Genomic DNA, 20477 nt, shown 5'->3' on the forward strand with positions numbered 1-20477 from the left:
AAAGCTGTAGGCTCGGATGGGATTCCTCCAGAGGTTCTGCTTCAGTATGCGGAAGTAATACTTCCCTTCTTACTGAAGGTGTTTAATCACTCAGTATATACGGGCTTATTGCCTCAATCAATGAGGGAGGCCATTATTGTCCTGATCCTTAAGGAGGGGAAAAGCCATACAGAACTTGATGCATACCGGCCGATCTCCCTGCTGAACACCGATTATAAGTTATTGGCCAAAATACTCGCAACAAGGTTGCAGAGGGTGGTGCGTAGAGTGGTACATGGCGACCAGTCGGGGTTCATGCCGGGGAGATCGGTCAGGGATAACATCTTGCGAACATGGTGGTGTATGCAGTGTCCGAGCGAGGCAGCGGGATGCCGTACAATTGTCTCCCTCGACGCGGTCAAGGCATTTGACCGCGTCGAGTGGGACTATATATGGCTTGTACTGGGGAGAATGGGCTTTGGCCCGCAGTTCATTGGATGGGTGAAACTACTATACGGGGGAGCCACGGCCAGAATAAGTATTAATGGGAAGGCATCAGCTGCTTGGCAGTTGTATAGGGGCACAAGGCAGGGCTGCCCCCTGTCTCCTTTGTTGTTTGCAGTGGTGTTGGAGCCTCTGGCATGTAGTATTAGATCTGCAGCAAACATAAGGGGTTTGGTATGGGGCGATAGAGAAATAAGAATACAGTTGTACGCCGACGATATGCTTCTGTTTCTGGACAACTCGGAAGAAGGGATAGGGTTGGTGATGGACTTGATTGAGAAGTTTGGTGGTATATCGGGCATTAAAATAAATCGGAATAAATCTGCCTGTTTACCCCTGGATCCCCCCTCTTGGATGCCAACTTCGTTTGAAAACCTTCCGGTAGTAGAAAGGATGAGATATTTGGGGATTATAATTAGTAGTAGACCAAAGGATTACATCGAGCTAAATGTAAAACCCCTACTATCCAAGATCAGACAAAAAGTTGCTGTGTGGAAAAAGCTGAATCTCCCCATGGCGGCGAGAGTTGTTATCTTCAAAATGGTATTACTGCCCCAGATCTTATTTATATTTCAAAATAGCCCAATGATGATCCCCAGGAAGGTATTTTCAACCCTTGACTCTCTTTTAAGGCAATTAGTATGCAATGGGAAAAACGCACGGGTTAGTCTGAGGAAGTTGCATGCTACAGTAGAGAATGGTGGATTAGCACTACCGGATTTTTTGAGTTATTTTATTGCAGCACAATGGCAAAATATTATTGATAGTGATAAAGAAATGATGAATTATATTCTAAAAAAGAAGTATGGGTGTTTATGTGATTATGATATATGGAGTTTACTGGAAACTGGTGTCTTTAAGAAATTTTCACAGCAGGATGAGTATTCGATTTTTACACTAACACAATGGGTTTGGGATCAGATTAAAAGGAAAAAAGGAGTAAGTGGATATTTGAATGTAACACCACTGTGTGGATTCGTAAAATGGACTCCGGTATCGATAGAGTCCCTGAAATTTTGGAGGAGAAAAGGGGTTAGGTTTTTGCATCAGGTGATAGATCAAGGGAGTTTAAAATCCTTTGAAGGGATGGTTGTGGAATTTGGTTTAGGGATAGGGGATTGGTTTTTCTATGTTCAACTTAAAAGTGTCCTAAGTGCTCGTCCCTCTGATAAAGAATTCCAGCAGGAAGAACACCCATTAAAGGATCTGTTTGACCCTATAACTCGGATGGGTCTGATGTCTAGGGTTTACAAGATAATGCAAAAAGAGCATGCACCTCCTGCAATGGAATGCTTAGCAAAATGGCAGAATGATGTACCTGACCTGACAGTGGAGGAATGGGTAGACTCTCTACAGATGATGAAAAAAACAATCAAAAACATGTCTCATGTTATCTCCCAAATTTTTATAGTCCATCGGGTGCACATGACGCCGAAACGGTTAAACCATATGTGGAAAAAGAATGATGAAAAGTGCCCAAGGTGCAACCTGATAGATGCGGACCTTGTGCACATGTTATGGAGATGCCCAAAATTACACCGCTACTGGACAGCGGTCCTTGACAAATTACAAGTAATATTTAATTGCAGTATCGCAGCAAATCTGCGGGTTTGCATTTTGGGCACGAGAAGAGGTATTGTTGGCCCCCCGGGATGTATCCCGAGTGTATTGAAGGGTTTATTTATGGCAAGATTAACAATTCTGAGTCATTGGAAAGATTTAGAGGCACCAAGGATTAAGAGGTGGGAAGAAAGGATGGATACTCTATTACTAGCGGAAAGATGGGAGGAACTTGGGGCAGGGATCTGCAGAGATAGCTCGAGGAATATCTGGTTGAACCGCTTGTGAACAACATTCTCGTGACTTCAAGGCTCGTCGGCTGAATATTCCTTTATTACTGATTTATGAACATTGGTTTGCTCTTCCATGGGGCTCAGGTGAAGGGATCTGCCGCCAGTCGCCGGGGGGAGGGGGGGGATGGAGGAGGGGCAAGACCACGCATGTAATAGATGGATGCAATGATAATGAATAATGGTCTTGCAGAGGATAGACTAATGGAAAAATATAAATTGCTTTTTATGTGTTGTATTTTAATGTATTTCATAACTTGTTGTTAAATAAAGCTTTAAAAAAAAAAAAATGATAATAATAAATCTTTATGTATATATGGCCATCATATTCCCTAGTGCTTTACAGATTGCGGGGGACATAAACAAATAAAATAAGACATTGCAGAATAAACACACAGTCATATGTTAGGGCCCCACATTTAAAGGACACCTGTCATCAGGTCTGTGTCACTAGTCCTGTCACCTCTACCTGTTGGAGCAGCTCGCAAGGATCCCATCCCAGCCTTTATCTAGTTATTTCATACATTATTCATTGTAAAATCATCTATTCTTTATCATGTAAATGAGGCTGGTCACATGGTCAGAGGCAGTGATGTCACCGCTGTTACCCCTCCCCTCTCCTCCCCCTGCTCATGTCTGTGTGTAATGTATAGTAAAGCATGGCTAGTGTGTGTACTGCATCTGCTGACATGCTGCATCCTCCTAATACACAGGTGAGAGACACAGACATCAGCTACACATGAATCTGACATGTTCTGCTGTAACATGGAGCTGCTGCATCTCTCCTAAACACACACACACATGCACACACAGGCTGCTGGGGGCGTGGCCACCAGCACCAGGAAGCACATCATTATACAGCCTCACTCCATTATACAGGTTGTCAGTCATGCACTGGGGGCGTGGCTGTGCCTCCCACTCATGAATAAGGTGGACAGCTTGAATATGCTAATGCTTCATTGGACATTTCACAGGTCATTTGCATACAGCTTTAGGACCTCATTGCTTAAGTTTACAGGCATGTAGAGAGACAATGAAGGGATAGAGGCAATGCTTTCTAATGGCAGTTTATGAAAATATATTTAGTTTAGGGGGGTTATTTTGCATGACGGGTTCTCTTTAAGGGCTTACAGTCTATGAGGATAAAGGATTTATACAAGGAGGTATAAGAGCTTGTATAATGGTCCAACCATTCTTTATAACGGGATGGAATAAAAATAATTTAATAAATAAACTTATAAACAATATACTACATAATTTGTTCTAAATATAATGAAATATATTATAAGTTTATTCAATCTTATACATTTCTCTTTTAACCCCTTAACGACTTGGCCCTTTTTAGTTTTTTCACTTCCATTTTTCACTCACCACCTTCAAAAATCTATACCTTTTTTATTTTTCCACATAAAGAGCTCTGTGATGTACTTGGAAGCAGATAAAATATTCCAAAAGCAGTGAAAATGGTGAAAAAAACGCATTTGCGACTTTCTCATGGGCTTGGATTTTACAGCTTTCACTGTGCACCACAAATGACATGACTTTATTCTTTGGGTCGGTGCAATTATGGGGATACCAAATTTGTATAGGTTTTATAATGTTTTCAAACATTTACAAAAATGAAAACAACCTGTACAAATTATTTTTTTTTTATTTTGCCATCTTCTGCCACCAAATACTTTTTCATACTTTGGTGTACGGAGCTGTGGGTGATGTCATTTTTTGCAACTTTTAATGGCGTTTTCATTGCTATAATTTTTAGGACTGTACGACCTTTTGATCACTTTTTATTGATTTTTTTTATAGTTTTCAAAATGGCAAGAAAGTGCCATTTTCGACTTTGGGCACAATTTTCCGTTACAGGGTAAAACGCAGTGAAAAACCATTATTATATTTTGATAGATCGGGCATTTTTGGACGCGGCAATACCTAATGTGTTTATGATTTTTACTGTTTATTAATATTTATATCAGTTCTAGGGAAAGGGGGGTGATTTGAATTTTTAGGTTATTTTATTACCGGTGTTACCAGTAAGTCTTTGCTGCAATAAGCAGCAAAGACTTACCGGCTATGGAGAGGGCTCGGCTTGCGCCGTACTAGTACACACGCATGCATGTGATGTTGAAACCTTTGCACAGGTCCTAGAGTTGCCTAACACTGCACCTTATACAGGGACGTGTCTGCATGAACACACTGCTAATAGTGAAGTCCCATAGACATAGGTAGTGGATGTACAAAATATTTGTTGCCGGTTATTGGTCCTTAATTCTCATATGTAAAGCTGGTGATGCTAAAGCAAATGATGCTATGATGATATATGCAACAGTTTCTAATTAGAAGAAAAAGGATTATTTCTGGTTACAGGTCCTAAGTTAGTTATATTATGCTTAACTAAACTTTTACTTGTTACAGAACTTAAATATTAAAGGAGCATAAATAAAAAATAACATGTTAACCTTCAGTTTCCTTCAGGCAAAATCACTCAAAAGTAAAGAAACAGAGACTGAAAATAGCCTTCTTTTCAGTAGACTGCTTCTGTAATCCTGTTCAGCATTGTATTAAACTATTTCGGACTATACAATATTTTCTTTGTAGGCTTTTTATCGAAGATTTTACCCAATTTGTCATCTACAGCCTCTAGTTTTGTCATTCTTTTCAGGAAGGGAATACACTTTGTTGTGACTTGTTTCTAATAATTCCTAACATCCCACAAACAATGTGCAGCATGCACTGTATGAGAACAGCTATAGGGTGCAGTATATAAGTGGATATGTCAGGAATAGAGATGAGCGAGCACTAAAATGCTCGAGTGCTCGTTATTCGAGACAAACTTTTCCAGATGCTCGAGTGCTCGTCTCGAATAACGAGCCCCATTGAAGTCAATGGGAGACTCGAGCATTTTTCGAAGGGACCATGGTTCGGGAATAAAATGTGTTAATTAATTGAAAAAGAATGTCTTCTGATAAGTTAGCAGATGTATGCAAACATCTGCAATCTATTCTTCACTGTTCCGCGCGTATATTATCTCCCGACAAGTTAGCAGATGTGAAGAACAGTGAAGAATAGAATAAAAACAGTGAACACAGTGAACACAGGATCATTTAAGTGAAAAACACAGTGAAGAACACAGTGAAGAATAGATTGCAGATGTTCGGCACATCTGCTTACTTGTCGGGAGATACGCGGTCCGGGATCCGCTCCTCTTCTTCCACTGAAGTCTCCCTGATCTCTCCGTGCTGCTCCCCGGTGTCTCTGTGCTGCTCCCAGGTGTCTCTGTGCTGCTCCCCGTTGTCTCTGTCCTGCTCACCGTGTTATACAATGTGTTCTTCACACATATATATTGTTCTTCACATACTATTTTGTTCGCAGCGTTCCGCGGGTATCTTCCGACAGGTAAGCAGATGTGCCGAACATCTGTAATCTATTCTTCACTGTGTTTTTCACTGTGTTTTTCACTTAAATGATCCTGTGTTCACTGTGTTCACTGTTTTTATTCTATTCTTCTGTTCTTCACTGTGTTTTTTTTAATTAAATGCTCGATCTCGAGCAGGGGAAATACTCGTCCGAGCAACAAGCCATTTCGAGTACCCTAATACTCGAACGAGCATCAAGCTAGGACGAGTATACTCGCTCATCTCTAGTCAGGAACTAAGGGTAGTGGACCACAGCGGACGAGGACGTAAGCAGACACCTGGGACTGTAGTCTAAGTGGAACGCGGTTTTCATGAGAGCCCGCCGCAAAGCGGGTTGAACTTGCTGCGGCGTGGTACCACCAGGGAGTCCGGAACAGAATTAATGTCACAACGGGAAAATCAAGATAGTCGCAAAGGGCATGGAACAAAGCTTTCTCTCAGGCATATAAGCACAAAGATCCGGCAGGGGACAATAGAATGGGCAGGAATTTATCTTGGCAGGCAGTCAGCAAGTGGCAATCGTCAGCGCATTGGGCCTTTAAATCTTACAGAGACGGCATGCACGTGTGAACCCTAAGAGGCGGGAATGCGCACGCTGGACCCTGGGGTTTGAGGAGACTGCCGCTGGAGCTAGGAGAGGAGAGTCAACATGCAGGCAGTTTTCAGGCGCGAGCCGCTCCCCATCACATGAAGATAAATTCGGGCGCACGCACATACACTCTAATGCCTTCAGTGATCCTCCACTACCTGTGGCATCAGGTAATAACACTTTTATTAGTAATACTACCTATTTCTTTCTGGGACACATTTACCAGCCATGTAAACACTGATTGAACGATCTATGTATTTAAGTTTAGCCATTCAGGTATCTATTTATTTATTTATTGATTAATTCACTGTTGATCTTAATGAATTTTTGTATGTTGTTGCTGATAAGCACCAATGATCATGTACCTCATAAATATCTTCACCATATGTACTGTATGTTATGTGCTTTAAGTTGTTTTTTACACTTCACCATCCGTATTTTAAGCATAGAATAGTCATACAGTCATTCTCTATTTTATATTCTGTACTATTATGTGACCTATGAAATCAATGCATTGTGTCAATCACCCATTCTCATAAACACTTTCTAGAGATACCGTTTTTTTACATATATTTTTAAAAATATTTTATTATCCATTTTTACTTTTGCCTTTCTTTAACTTATGTCTACAATTTTTTAACTACCACTTATGTTTTATCTACCCCCCTTTTCTGTTTACTACCTATGTATTTAGTCTTTTTCACTTGATAAAGGGGTTCATGCGCCCCGAAATGCGTTGTGACCATCAATAAAAACCTTTTTACCAATACCCCAGTATGCGCCAATCGATTAGACCACCCTCTCTAAACATGCAGGCAGGCTCCGGGGGCAGAGAAAGGGTATTTTATGGAAGTGGGAAAAAATTCCAAATGGTGTGAAACTGAAAAAAGATTTTCACCATATTTTTGTGGGATCTGGTTTCAGCTTTCACTGCTCTAAATGACACCTCTAAATGACACTGCTCTAAATGACACCTCTAAATGACACATTCTTTCGGTCGGCATTATCACAGGGATACCAAATGTAGTTTTTTAATAGATTTTTAAATATGAAAACCTTTGTATGAAAACAATTTTTAATTTCGCTGTATTCTGAGGCCAATAACTTTTCCATATTTCCTTGTACGGACCTGTGCAAAAGTGAAATTTTTTGCAGGATAAGCTGACGTTTCCATTGCTACCATTTTAGGGACAGTACAACCTTCTAAGTAATGTTATATTTTATGTTTTGTTTTTTTTGTCACACGCTGTTATATATGTATTGGGACTTTGGAGGCATTTTAATTCATTTTATTTATTTTTATGATTTTTATTTTTTTTTAATCCTTAGGAATTGCGGTCACTTGTTCATATTAACCCCTTAACGCCGCAGCCCTTTTTCGTTTTTTCGTTTTCATTTTTCACTCCCCACCTTCAAAAACTATAACTTTTTTATCTTTCCATGTACAGAGCTGATAGCACATTGTAATGAACGGAAGACCCAAGGCTGTCATGGCGACGGATCACGCTACCCGGTGACGTCACCGGGGAGCAACGATCTGCGGCAAGATGGTTGCGCCCATGCGCCACCATCTTTTTGAAGCCGCCGGCAGCATTGCTGGCGGCGATCGCTGGGTAAGCCTTTGCTGCAATATGCACCGGGACCTGGCAGTCGGGAAGGCGTAAAAAAGAAGTGGCCCCAATACTGATCCCTGTGGTACTCTACTGGTAACGTCAAACCAATCTGAGAATGTGTAATTAATGACTACCCTTTGTTTTCTATCACTAAGCCAATCGTTTACCTAAATACACAGATGTATTGCAGTGCATTAGGAATGTCAGCCTCTGAAACACTCATTAGGTCCCCACCTGTTCTGCTGTGAAGACCGCACCCCCGTAATTGTATCAAGGGGTGCAGTTGGGTGGTGGAAAGATGAGAGAGGAAGCCCCCTCCCTCACAATGTATGTAGATCCCGCAGTCACAGTATTGACCATGAAATCTAAGGGGTTAAGCAGTCCGGACTGGAATGATTTATAGCAGGTGCAAGGCAGTCACAAAACAGCTGAGAAACAGTTTTTCCCTGCACAGGAGCCACGTGCAGCACTTAGATTAGGCCACCCGAGAAACCAAGTACCCCAATGTTTGTCTTTCATATAGTCTCCCAACTAAAGAACGTTCAATATTTTTGAAGGACCCTATAAGTAAATTCCTATATCCACATTAAATGAAGAATTACCTTAAAATCTAACCTCGAACCTCTGAATGGTAGAAAGGGGTTGTTATATATGATATTATTTATTATATATATGAAAAATGCAATATAAAGTTAAAAGTAAATCCAAAACAGCAAAACAGACTTCAAGAAAAAAAAATTGTTGTCAAACCCTTAAGTGGCATAAAAACCTCATCTTGATCTTGTCCTGCAACAATCTTGTCCATTTCATTTTTCCTTAATAATATACAAATTATCTAACAGCAATGAGATTACCTTTTGCAGGCATTCTTTTTTTATTAATACACATGACTGATAATAAAGCTCCTCCATTTTTATGGAAATAAAATCATACAATAATTTAGAAGTTAGTCTTCAATTAGGCTTGAATATAGAAATAAAAGCAATTCAGACAAAATTACTTTTTCCCCCATGACCTGATGGAGCAGGAAATTATGCCACAAAGCACCGCTGTGTTAATCGGCCATGCTTAACCTATTTATTCTTTCTGCTTGATTACTACAGCTTTTTACTCAACAGTGTTCTCATTTACCACTTATTTCCCATGCTAACATACAAACACCCAAACTTACATTAAAAAGGCTATAAACTATTAAATGGCACAAAAGAATATTTCTATAAAACAGGCCCGTGGATTCTAAAATAATGCAGAAAATAAATGAAATGTGTTTTTTTTTGCAGTACAACAGATTATTGTATACATACAATAGATTATTTAATGTATAAAAATTTTGATAATCTTTTCGGTCTGCTTTAAAGAGGGGGTTAACCTGTGTGTTGCTTTCTTTTGAAAGCAACTGCTTCCGCTTATCTCTTCTGGACCTTTGTTTGCATGACACAAAATGATTGCCACAGTTTTAGTCATGACCATGTGATCAACACATGGGAGCAGATTTATCAGAGCTTGTATGCCAGATTCCTGGTATACAAGCCATGAAATACTCTTAATTTCTGGTGCAAGTATTTACCTCCTTTTGCCAAATCCATGCCAGGGTGAACATGAATGGGTGTGAATTGGGCCAGCTATGACTAAAACACAGCAACTGGCACCGACTATAGCACAGGCTCATTCTGGCATAGAGTTGCTCACCAGCACTGGCTGCTGGATTTATCAGGAGGCTGATAACTCAACCTCATGGAGGTGCACAAATGATCACAACACCACGAAAAAACTTGCTAAGATTAAGGAGTTATCCAAAGAGATGCCTTGGAATTTGATATAGCAGCAATTTTATGACATGAAAATGGGCTCTCGAATGGAGAAACATTGACAGCAACTTTAAAAAAGGAGTGCACCAAGTACCTGTTTCATTTGTTGGCTATATAAAGCCAAATTATTCCTTTGGAGAAGTAGTTTACTTCTCAAGCAATAATAAAATTTTTATCAGATACTATTTGTAGAATTGCTTTTGTCAGATGAAAGTGGAAAAAAGTGATAGATTAGATGTATAGCCTCAACTTACCCTCATCCTCCCATTTCGTATTGCAGGACCATCTTCTGCAAGCCTTAAAACATACAAATCCATCTTGTACTCTCTCCCACCCCGTATGCTGAATCCAAATCCTTTAGCTCCCTTTTCCATCTCTACCGTGAAATAATCATAATCCTGAAATTAAAAAAAATAGTTGAAATGTGGAGATTTCTTAGTATACAATCATTCCACAATGGCTGACCACATGTGCTGTGTTTAACCTTTACTTATTACCAAACAGTATAATGATTATATATATACATATATAAACGCACTATCGCTCAAAAATTTGGGGTCGTCCACACAAAATACTTTTATTTTTCAAATAAGTTGTAAAGTGAATAGAAAATATATCCCAGACATTGACAAGGTTTGAAATAATTCTAAACATTCATTCTTTAATTAAAGCTTTGAAGCCCTTTGGCATTATAACTGTTAATTTACTGAGGTAATTTGGAGAAATTTCACCCCATGCTTCCAGAGACCCTCCCACAAGTTGGCTTGGATTGGCTTGATGGGCAATTTGTGTGTACCTTACGTTCAAACTGCTCCCACAACTGCTCAAAGGATTTGAGGTCTGGTGACTGGGCTGGCCACTCCATTACAGATAGAATACCGCTACCATTTGTATGTGTGCTTTGGGTCATTGTCCTGTTGTAGGATGAAATTGGCTCCAATCAAGCATTGTCCACAGGGTATGGCATGGAGTGATAGCCTACTGCTCTGATTAGAGCCTGTTTGTGCTTTCATCTAAAAGGGAGTAGTACACACACCATATGAAATCTTTAGAGTAGTACACACACTATAGGGAATCTTTAGTTTCTTGGCAATTTGTCATATGAAATGGCCACCATTTCTAAGAACAAGAATAGACTGTCAAGTTTCACATGTAAGTTATTTTTTCTGGCCATTGTGAGAGTTTCATAGAGCAAACAAATGTAATGCTCCAGATTCTCAACCATCTCAAAGGAAGGTTAGTTGTATAGCTTCTCTGAGCTGCCAAACTGTTTTCAGCTGTGCTAGCATACTTGAACAAGGGTTTTAAAGGGTTTTATAAACATCCGTTAGCCTTCTTACACAATGTACCATTAAGCCACTAGAGTTTTGATGGTTGGAAATGGGCCTATATGCACATGTAGATATTAAAAACCAGGCATTTGCAGCTAGAATAATCATTTACCACATTAACAAGTATACAGTGTATTTATGATTCATGTAATGTTAGCTTCATTTAAAATATGATTTTCTTTAAAAAATAAGGACATTTCTCAATGACCCCAAACTTTTGAGTGATAGTATATATTTTTTTCTAAAATACTTTGTTTTGCTGCCCAAATAAAGGGTGAATATGTACATAACTTAATGACCTATGTGGTCAGCTGTTATACTACTTTATAATATAAAAGATAATGCTATGAAAAACTATTGGATGTAGTGTCCTAAAACACCTTATATACGTGTGGTATAATCGCTGAAAAAAAATTAATGCATTATAGTCTCAAATTCTCTGTTTGTTGGGCTTTCTGTGCACTGGAACAGAAAAAATAATTGAGGAACAGATCTATAACATGATTACAGCACCCAGCAAAGTTCACAAAGCATTAAAAATACTGCACAGATATACTCGTCCCTCGTGATTTTTGTTTGGCTTGGTATGAGTATAGTATTTACCTGTTAGCCCAATACCATAGCCAGCATTAAAATTAGTACAGCTTTAAAATCTGGGAGTAAAATTGCTTCTAATCCAGATCATTAGTCTAGAAGTGCAACTTTCTAACACAGCCACCATCCCATTGGTGACCTTATAAATAATAACTGATGTATTGTATATGCAACAATGTCCCCAACTGAATTGTTTATATCAAAGTCATGGTTTGGGAAAGCGTTACAGGAAAGGTAAGTTTTTTTTTTAAGTCCAAGAAATATTTCACTCTTTTTTAAAATTGTTTTCTAATTGGAAATGTAGTCATGTATTTTACAATTTTCCTATTTACATCTCCAATAGCTGGTGAGTGCTGAGAAACAACTTCAGTATAATGTATGTGCTCTGAAATTTTTCTATGTTACCCAAATCAAAATTTATCAAAGTTAAGTATCTTGATATAAAAATGACAGCATTTTATGTACAGTTAAACAGTGCAAATCCCCACCTGAAATTGCCGATAGTCAGGAAGTGGGTATTGCCTAGTGTCAGGAGAGTGTTGCCGGTACTCTATTAGAGGAGGTTGCCTATAGTCCATAGGGGGAGGTTGCTGGTAATCAATTACTGGTGGATGCCTGTAATCTACTGGAGGTTGCCTGTAGTCTGCTGATGGCTGACGGTAGTCTGTGTAGGGCGGCTGCCTTATGTCTGGTTTTACATCCTGTCTGGCTTTTACTTCTGACCTGTAACTACATAGAGACAAAATGTTAGACATTGTCTGTATTTTGACTGTACATTGTAAGACCGTTGGAAATAAAATCATTAAGGCAGTCAAAGGTTATTTTTTCTCTTTTCTTTATTAAATCGTAAGGACAATAGACCAACAAATAAATAAAGAAATGTGAACCTTAGTTCCTTTATTTGTTCTTCTTATTTAGATTTTCAAAAAGCATGCTAGATCATTGTGACTTAATGTTGACATATTTTGATGTGTCATTTTTTAATGCTTATGCACTTTTCAATGCTTATGCATATGTAATAATTTCAAGGAACCAAAAATATTATCTGATGACGATTCACGGATACAAAAGTATTTAAAAAAACCTATGTATATTGCTATTTTATCTATAGTTATTTTAATTTAAAAAGATAAATAGTGAACCAGTTAATTGGTATGTACCTGCTTTCATGGCCTTGTAACTGTAGTGGCTGTGGAGGCAACGGTTGCGTTACTGGACTGTGTTGAGCTACTGGACTTTGTTGCGCCATCGGGCTATGCTGCTGGGCCATCGGACTCTGCTTTTCTGAGCTAGGAGCAGAAGCTGGACTATTAAGTTCTAAAAAACCAAAAAAAAAAAAAGTTTTAGTAAAGAATCAGTATTAGTAAAAAGATGAAATTTCCCTTATGAACATTTGTTCAAGTATATAAAGGTATATACAACACAGTTAACTTAACAGAGTATATATACCTATATACAGACCTTGTACAAGCTATACAAAAGACTGTAAACGATGGTTTATGCAAAATTCAATACTTTTTTATTAATGATGCAAACAAATGACACATGTATAATCACCTAGATTAAAACCAACCCATAAAAACAATCACTGGTGGACAAAAAGGTGCATAGCCATTCCTGTAACAATGATATCACACACAATAATGGATGGATGCAATAGAGTATAATTTCAGAAACAATGTAAACATTAGTACCCAAGACATATACTGGCTATGTAATATGAATCTTGGTATGAGGTCATATAAAAGTCAAGGACCAAAATATAAAGTGCATAATGCAAAACAATTCATATATACCGACCAGGTTGCATCGTACGCAGGACTTAACAGAGTATTCTTATCTCAGTATCCTATGTAATACTTCACGAGGAGACAGAGGATACAAACAAAGTTGTATAGGCTGCAGCGAAAGTGCTCTTGTCCTCGTTTGTGGCAATCATTTTCTTTATGACTTTATGTACTAGTTTAATAGCATAATACAAGTAAAATTACTTGTACGTTTATGATTATATCAAAAGAAATTAATTCATACCAGGCTGCTTCGACTTTCACATGATCAATAACGTTAATAGAGAAGCTTTAAAACTGCAATATAGAAGTTTTAAAAATAAACTTTGTGAACTCTCAAGGCCAGAAAAAAATAACTTTCTGGTTCACTTTCTAGATGACTGTAAAACCTCAGTAACCACACACCTTGTTCATCACAAATAGAATACTAAAGTACTTATTAAAGAAACATTAAAACTCTTGACACTTTTCTTACCCTCCTGAGGAATGATGCATAGTGTCACACTTAAACCTGCATCTTTAATCAGTTTAACAATATCTGCATGAGGCATGTTAATGATAGATTGACTATTCACAGCTAAGATCCGGTCTCCAACTTTTAACTTTCCACAGCGATCTGCAGGGCTTCCTTCAATAATTCGACCAATTTTATGTGGTACAGCTGTAAAAGATGAAACGCTGATTAGGTGGTGGAGTGGATTGTGTATATATGTTTATAACTAAGAACAAAATAGAATTAAGACATTTCAAAAATCAGATACTGGACCACTCAAAAACTCAAACTTAATTTCCAAAACAATAGAAGGGAGAAAATCTGCAACAAATATACTGTGCATCAAAATCCAAAATCCACATATGTATTTCACCATATGTATTCAATATCTAGGACTTCTGGCAATCACTGATTTAAGATAAATAAGGGCTTGATGTATTCAGTTGTGTTCTTTACTTTTTTCAGTACCCAAACTGAAAATTTCCCACTGCTACATTTACTTCAGTCTTGAAACAGGTTGACTTAGCTAAGTCCCCTAATACTGGCTGCCTTATAAACACACACTAATACATTATTACTCTAACTTGGGATAATTTTTTTAAATACTACATTTTTCTTTTCTTTCAAACAAGTTTTCCTCATTTCCTAACCAATGTGCATTGCATAAAAAAAGCAGCATTTCTTGTAGCTGATATTTAGCAGAACTGTTGCATGCACATGCTAAGCCTAAACAACCATTGCTTTAGAAAAATCTAATTTATCAATGCAGTCCTTTGTAAGAAACAGAATTATTATTTTTGACAGTTGACTTAGCAGATAAGCACTCTCAAGCTGACATTGCACTTGGCATGCTTATTTAAGGATAAATCAAGCAGGAAGCAAACTCCTTTGTAATCCCAGTATATTTGTTGTAGGACTAAAGGATTAGTTTATGACAAAGTGATTGATTTAAATTTAAGAATAGTTCTATAGACAGGACTTTTACTGATTAAATGAACTCATGGATGTATTTCTCCAAAAGATATCTTGTACCTTCACAAATTGAATGAAATAGTAAGAACCAAGAGGTCTCACTGCTGGTGACATAAAATAGAATGCAAAAACACAGGGGAAAAAGGTTTTATGTGAGAGAAACAGTATAGAGATTTGGATACATCAACTAATGCGTATCTTAATAAATATTAATCAATGATCCTTAACAACATGTGCTGTACATGTATGGCAGTATACTGTTAAGACTGTAGGGAGAGGGCAGACAAGCAGTCTTCAAGAAATACCAATCAACTGACATGGCAGCCAGGAGGCTCTCTGAGGCTTCCAGGCCAGTCTTATAGTGAAGCCTATTACACCCTGCTAGAGTTCCTTCAAAATGTTAATGTAATAATCCAACACCTAACAGCCTGAACTGCAGAGGGTAACCGTTTTGACTGAGTGAATTCTATGACATAAGTTATCTGTTAACCATAGTAAATGAAGACTATTGGGACTAAAACAATACCAGCAGATTACAATTTAGTCTGCCTAGAGAACATACCTATTGAGGCTCCAGATTCCGGCCTGTTTAAAGAGCTAATAATTACAAAACCAAATCCTTCATTCTCCTTGCGGTGTATAACCACATCACTGGATTGTGAGTTCTGAGAATAGCCTTCAGGAGGAGAAGTATTGCTCTGTGCAGTATGGTTACTGTTTGGATACGCAGAGTCACTTCTCGGGGAGCTGTGGTGCGTTGACACCGAGCCAGGACTCCTGCCATTCTCTGGGCATGTTTCACCTACAATAAGAAAACATTGTTATTTAGAGATGGTGCAACATTCCTTCGTTTGCTGCATATTAATGCAGTTTGTCACTTTAAAGTCAGCTTTTCCTAAGAGCCAATACACAAGTGTAGGCCCTGAGCATTTGTTGTTTTTACTTTTAGAGACAACAATCAATGAATATTGCTGGATGGAAATAAGAAGGACATTATAATAAACATAATTTTCTCAAGCATCTTTCATTAAGAATTTGTAAACCATGTCAACAAAACATTTAGACATACTATTGAAAGGCTGCAATTCTCAAAACAGTGGGTGGCCACCAATCAAAACACACATTGGGGGGCATTCATTATTTTTGGTGCCAAAATTAATGGTGATTTGCACTGTGATGCTATATTGTGGCACACATCTTATTGTATGTATTTGGTGCACTGTAAGAAAAACAAATGACCATCAGAAATTTCAGACCACATTCATGAAGGGGTTTAGAAGTTAAATTACACACCAAAAAAGTCTGGAAACTAGAAGTGCAGGAAAAGTTTCCAAAAAGCTGTGCACAAATAAAAAAAAAGAAAAACATGGCATGTGAATGAATTGTGTTTCCTTGAACCACGACAGGACCCCGGGTATTGTGGTGAGCATGGGAAATAATAAAGTGAATATCAAATGCCCCCCCAAAATCTAGAAATCATATTGTTTTGAAAAAACTTGTGAACACATCTCTGGTCATATCCAGCTAAGAGGGTAGGCAGGAGAGAACACCTCTGTATACCTTTGTTGCAGTGTAGAGTGTATATAGAAGCACTCCAAGGAAACAATGATACAAGGGGTAGATGTCACACTTCCACAGAATGCTATAAAACAATGTGGGTATGCTAGGGTCATTAAAGCACAAAAGTTGCCAGTCAACCAACAACAAATGAAATTAAAGCAGATTAAACAATGATCCGGGGTCCCTGATTGTAATTTTGGGACCAATATTTGATCCCTGCTTTAATGACATGTATAATTTTTGAATAACAATGTAAACAGTGCTACTTTTGTCTAGTTGATCTAACCCCAGCTCAAATATTTCAATTGGGGCTCACTTCCAATACTGGAAATGTCTCGCATATGTTTTTTAATTCTCTCAACTTATTTCTTGGGAGGTACATACCTATGGATAGCACCTTTCGTCTCACAGTTAGATTTACTTGTCCATTACGAGCAGCATTATGCATGAGATCAATCACATATCGGTGGGTTTTGCCAGCAACTGGAATACCATCTACATAAAGCAATTCATCACCAGGACGGAGGCGGCCATCTCTGTCTGCTGAACCCATGGCTATTACCGCACCAATTAAAATCTAGATGAAAAACAAAGTTTGAGTTCAGATGATGCACACTAACACATAAGAGGCTCAGACCAAAAAAGGAAGAATATTCTATTTTACTGGTTGCAGTTCAGAAATGTAAACACTTTATATTTATGCTATTGCAATCCATTTCTTTAATGAATATACATATATATGTATACATATACATATGTATACATGTATATGTATATACATACACACATACTGTATATACATACACATAGAGAAATCAAACAATGACATTTCTTTGGCACAGACTGTATCTATGTTCATCAGTGTTTTCTATAAATATTGCAAAGGTGGACAGCTACAGGAATAAAAGGAGAGTGTCTCTCTGCAGAAAGGGAAAACTCCCACTGGTTATTGAGCTATGTGAATGTTAGTAACCAGTGAGCGTTTTTCCCTTTCTAAAGAGGATGGTGCTCATTGATTTATAAAGGAGCCTTACCAGATTGACAACATAGAAACAGTGTGTAGAACATTTCAGGATCTGGGCTTTGGTGCTATCATTCTAGGGATTCCAGCATCAATCATGTACAAGAAACATTTACAGGATGCATTTTTACATCAAATATGTAGTAAAAATATTAAAGGCGTTCTCATATTCTTATAGTTCTGAGGCCAGTGTGGGATAAAACATTCTTGGAACACGTACCAAGCTGAGATCTTTTTAAACGTTCTGCCTGCAAATCTTCAACAATAAAGCTTCAAACATTAAAATCCCAGCAAAGCATTAGTGTTACATTTTTAGAATTTCTTTTTAGAAATCTGAACGCTCTAAAGATTAAATTTAAACATTTCACATGCTGGGAAAACTTTGTACAAAGGGAAAATGGTCCTTGAGCTCCATTTTTTGGGGGCCTAAAATGTCAAGCTAAATTTATCGGTACACTTGAATTAAACACATATTTATATTTCAGATGTCTTCTAAACCTTGACTTGATTCTGAATATCGAGCAGGTAACATTACACTAGATATGAGTGCATTTATTATACATAGGGGAAGAGTGATTTGGACATCTATATAGAAAGTTGTTGGAATTTTACTACATTTTAGGTTTTATTTTTCATTATTGAAAAATTATATAGAAAAATCACTAATTGTTAATTATCATAATGTTTCAGTTAATTAAAAATGACATTGAACTTAAAACTAATATATCAGAGAAGAAAAGTTAAATAATCTCTGGACAACATAACAAGGACTGTTCTCTTACTTCACAGAAGTAATGTAATCCATTCTATGCAAGTGTTTACAAATGTATCCAAAACTGTATGTACTATATAATCATCAATGCTTCTACAAGATGCTTGTGCCGATGTCTTACTCATTTGTCATGTGGAATAGTATGCTTGACACTTTCCTACAAAGGGTCACACCAAGTGGCATCATTGCTCAGTGGGAGAACTGACGAAGTGCTGACACAGCCAGTAACTAAGCTCCTTACACAATACTGATGTTAAAGGGAACCTGTCATCAGAAATGGGCCTAATAAACCACTACTAGTATGTTGTCAAGCAGCTTAACACCTTCTAGTTTTTTTTCTTTCATGGCTCAGTGTGGTTCCGTCATGCAGAAAATCAACTTTGAAGTGAGATGTAAACTGGTTTAAAAGTCAAGGAGGTGGAGAGTTTAACATTGAAGTTAAGCTCTACCCACATCTTCCCATGTGATTGACATCATGCTATTGACTTCAGGAGATCTGCCCAGCTATGTTTCTGGATACAGGACTATCAATTACAGTGAAGGTATTCTAGGCAGGGAGAGCTTGATTTCAGTGCTAAATTCTCAGCCTCCTTGACTTTATGCAACCAATTCACATCACATATGGCATCATGAAAGAAACAAAATCTGGAAGGTGTTTAGCGGCATGACCACATACTAGTACAGTACTGGTTTATTAGGTCAATATCCACTGACAGGTTCCCTTTAAACAACATGTAAGGGGCTTGTTTATTGGCTGCTGGTACATGACTGAACTTTTTTCAATACATGTTGGCTGCATTATGCAGTTAAATGCCAGCGGTGCATGGTTGCCCTCATCTTGGATGAGATTGTTGCTCCCCATGATTTCATCAGGTAGTGATGATCCATTTCTATCGTAGCCTGGAGTCTTTATGAGACTCGAGGACCTGTCACACAGTGTGCCAGTGGGTTACAGTACCCTAGTGAGTCTAAAAAGTATTTTTTAAAAATGTAAACGTTAAAAAAATTAAAAACATAAATCAATCCCCTTTCCCTAGAACTGATATAAAATTAAGAATAAAAAAAAAATAAAACCATAAACATGTTAGATATCACTTCCTCCGAAAAGTTCTGCTCTATCTATATATTAAACGGCTATTCCCAGGGATGAACCTCCAAAATAGACATGTCCTATCTTTTTCCTGTGTATGTAGCGGTATGGTGCCACTTGTGTGCATCACTGTATTGCTCCATGCGGCCATTGCCGTCTATGGGGGACGCATGTACGGTCGCAAGCTTGCGTGAATGCGGCCTAATACATTTGCATTGTGAAAGATATCAGTGGCATCTCTAGGGTATAGTTTATTGTTTTTGTATGCACGTATAAAGTTTATGGATAAGTTTATACATGGATGTTGGATCTATCACATTTATCACAGAGTGCTACAAGTAGAACATAGATTTCTTATATACAGGGCTTTCTTCTGCATCTCTGGCAGCATTGAAAGACTCATGCAATACTAAACGCTGTTATATTTTACTGATTCTAAAAGTGGATGTTTGAAGAGTTTTTTTTACTTTGACAAGTGATAGAAACAGAATAATGTGTTCCTGAAAAGGCACTGCTAATACAAATAAGTGTCAAATGCAGTGTAATTTTCTTCTTTAAAGAGCAGTAATACAATCACCCTGTCTTTTTAGCATACAATCTGTAGAACCAAGATATACTATTCAGCAAGAGCTCTGTGTAGATCATATATCCAGCAGACTTTCATTTCAGAGATAAAACTCTAGAATTGGTCTTTTAATTCTGACTTCTCAAATTTATACTCTTTAAGCGTTTACCTTCAAAGGAAAGGCTGCCAAGCTGAATGTAGAGTATCAATGCATATATTAAAGGGATAATGATTCTTAAAATTATATTGAGCTTTTAAGGTAATTCCGAAAACATTTATGCCCCACTGCACTACACACATTTACACACTTGTGACTGTCATGGAGATGAAGTTGAAGGGCTATCAAACGATAGTAAAATTCTAAATGAATGTAGTTTCATTATATTTTACTGCACTGCTGATTGGTTAACATTTTAGATAGTAAATACAATTTTAATGCTATAGTTTCTACCACATTTTACTACATTGGTTACTATCCACTTGTAAAACCTGCAATAAAGATTAAAGTCTATTTCCATTTTCTACACAATGTTTCC

The 20477-nt window shown here is 37.7% G+C and overlaps 1 protein-coding gene across 10 annotated transcripts in view; it reads right to left on the minus strand.

The window, feature by feature from the left end:
- MAGI2 (membrane associated guanylate kinase, WW and PDZ domain containing 2) overlaps positions 1-20477 on the minus strand; it is a 546118-nt gene that overhangs the window by 49696 nt on the left and 475945 nt on the right. For all 10 annotated transcript variants that reach the window (XR_011854944.1, XM_072147252.1, XM_072147245.1 and 7 more), the window contains 6 exons: positions 16878-17070; positions 15496-15735; positions 13944-14129; positions 12842-12998; positions 12170-12410; positions 10011-10154 (listed from right to left, as the gene is read on the minus strand). Coding sequence is in view for 9 of the 10 variants with exons in the window: in XM_072147252.1 (XP_072003353.1) it covers positions 10011-10154; positions 12170-12410; positions 12842-12998; positions 13944-14129; positions 15496-15735; positions 16878-17070 (1161 nt within the window). In the remaining variant the exon portion in view is untranslated. The remainder of the gene's footprint in view (positions 1-10010; positions 10155-12169; positions 12411-12841; positions 12999-13943; positions 14130-15495; positions 15736-16877; positions 17071-20477) is intronic.

The sequence above is a fragment of the Engystomops pustulosus genome, chromosome 4 (assembly GCF_040894005.1).
Source record: "Engystomops pustulosus chromosome 4, aEngPut4.maternal, whole genome shotgun sequence".
NCBI lineage: Eukaryota > Metazoa > Chordata > Amphibia > Anura > Leptodactylidae > Engystomops > Engystomops pustulosus.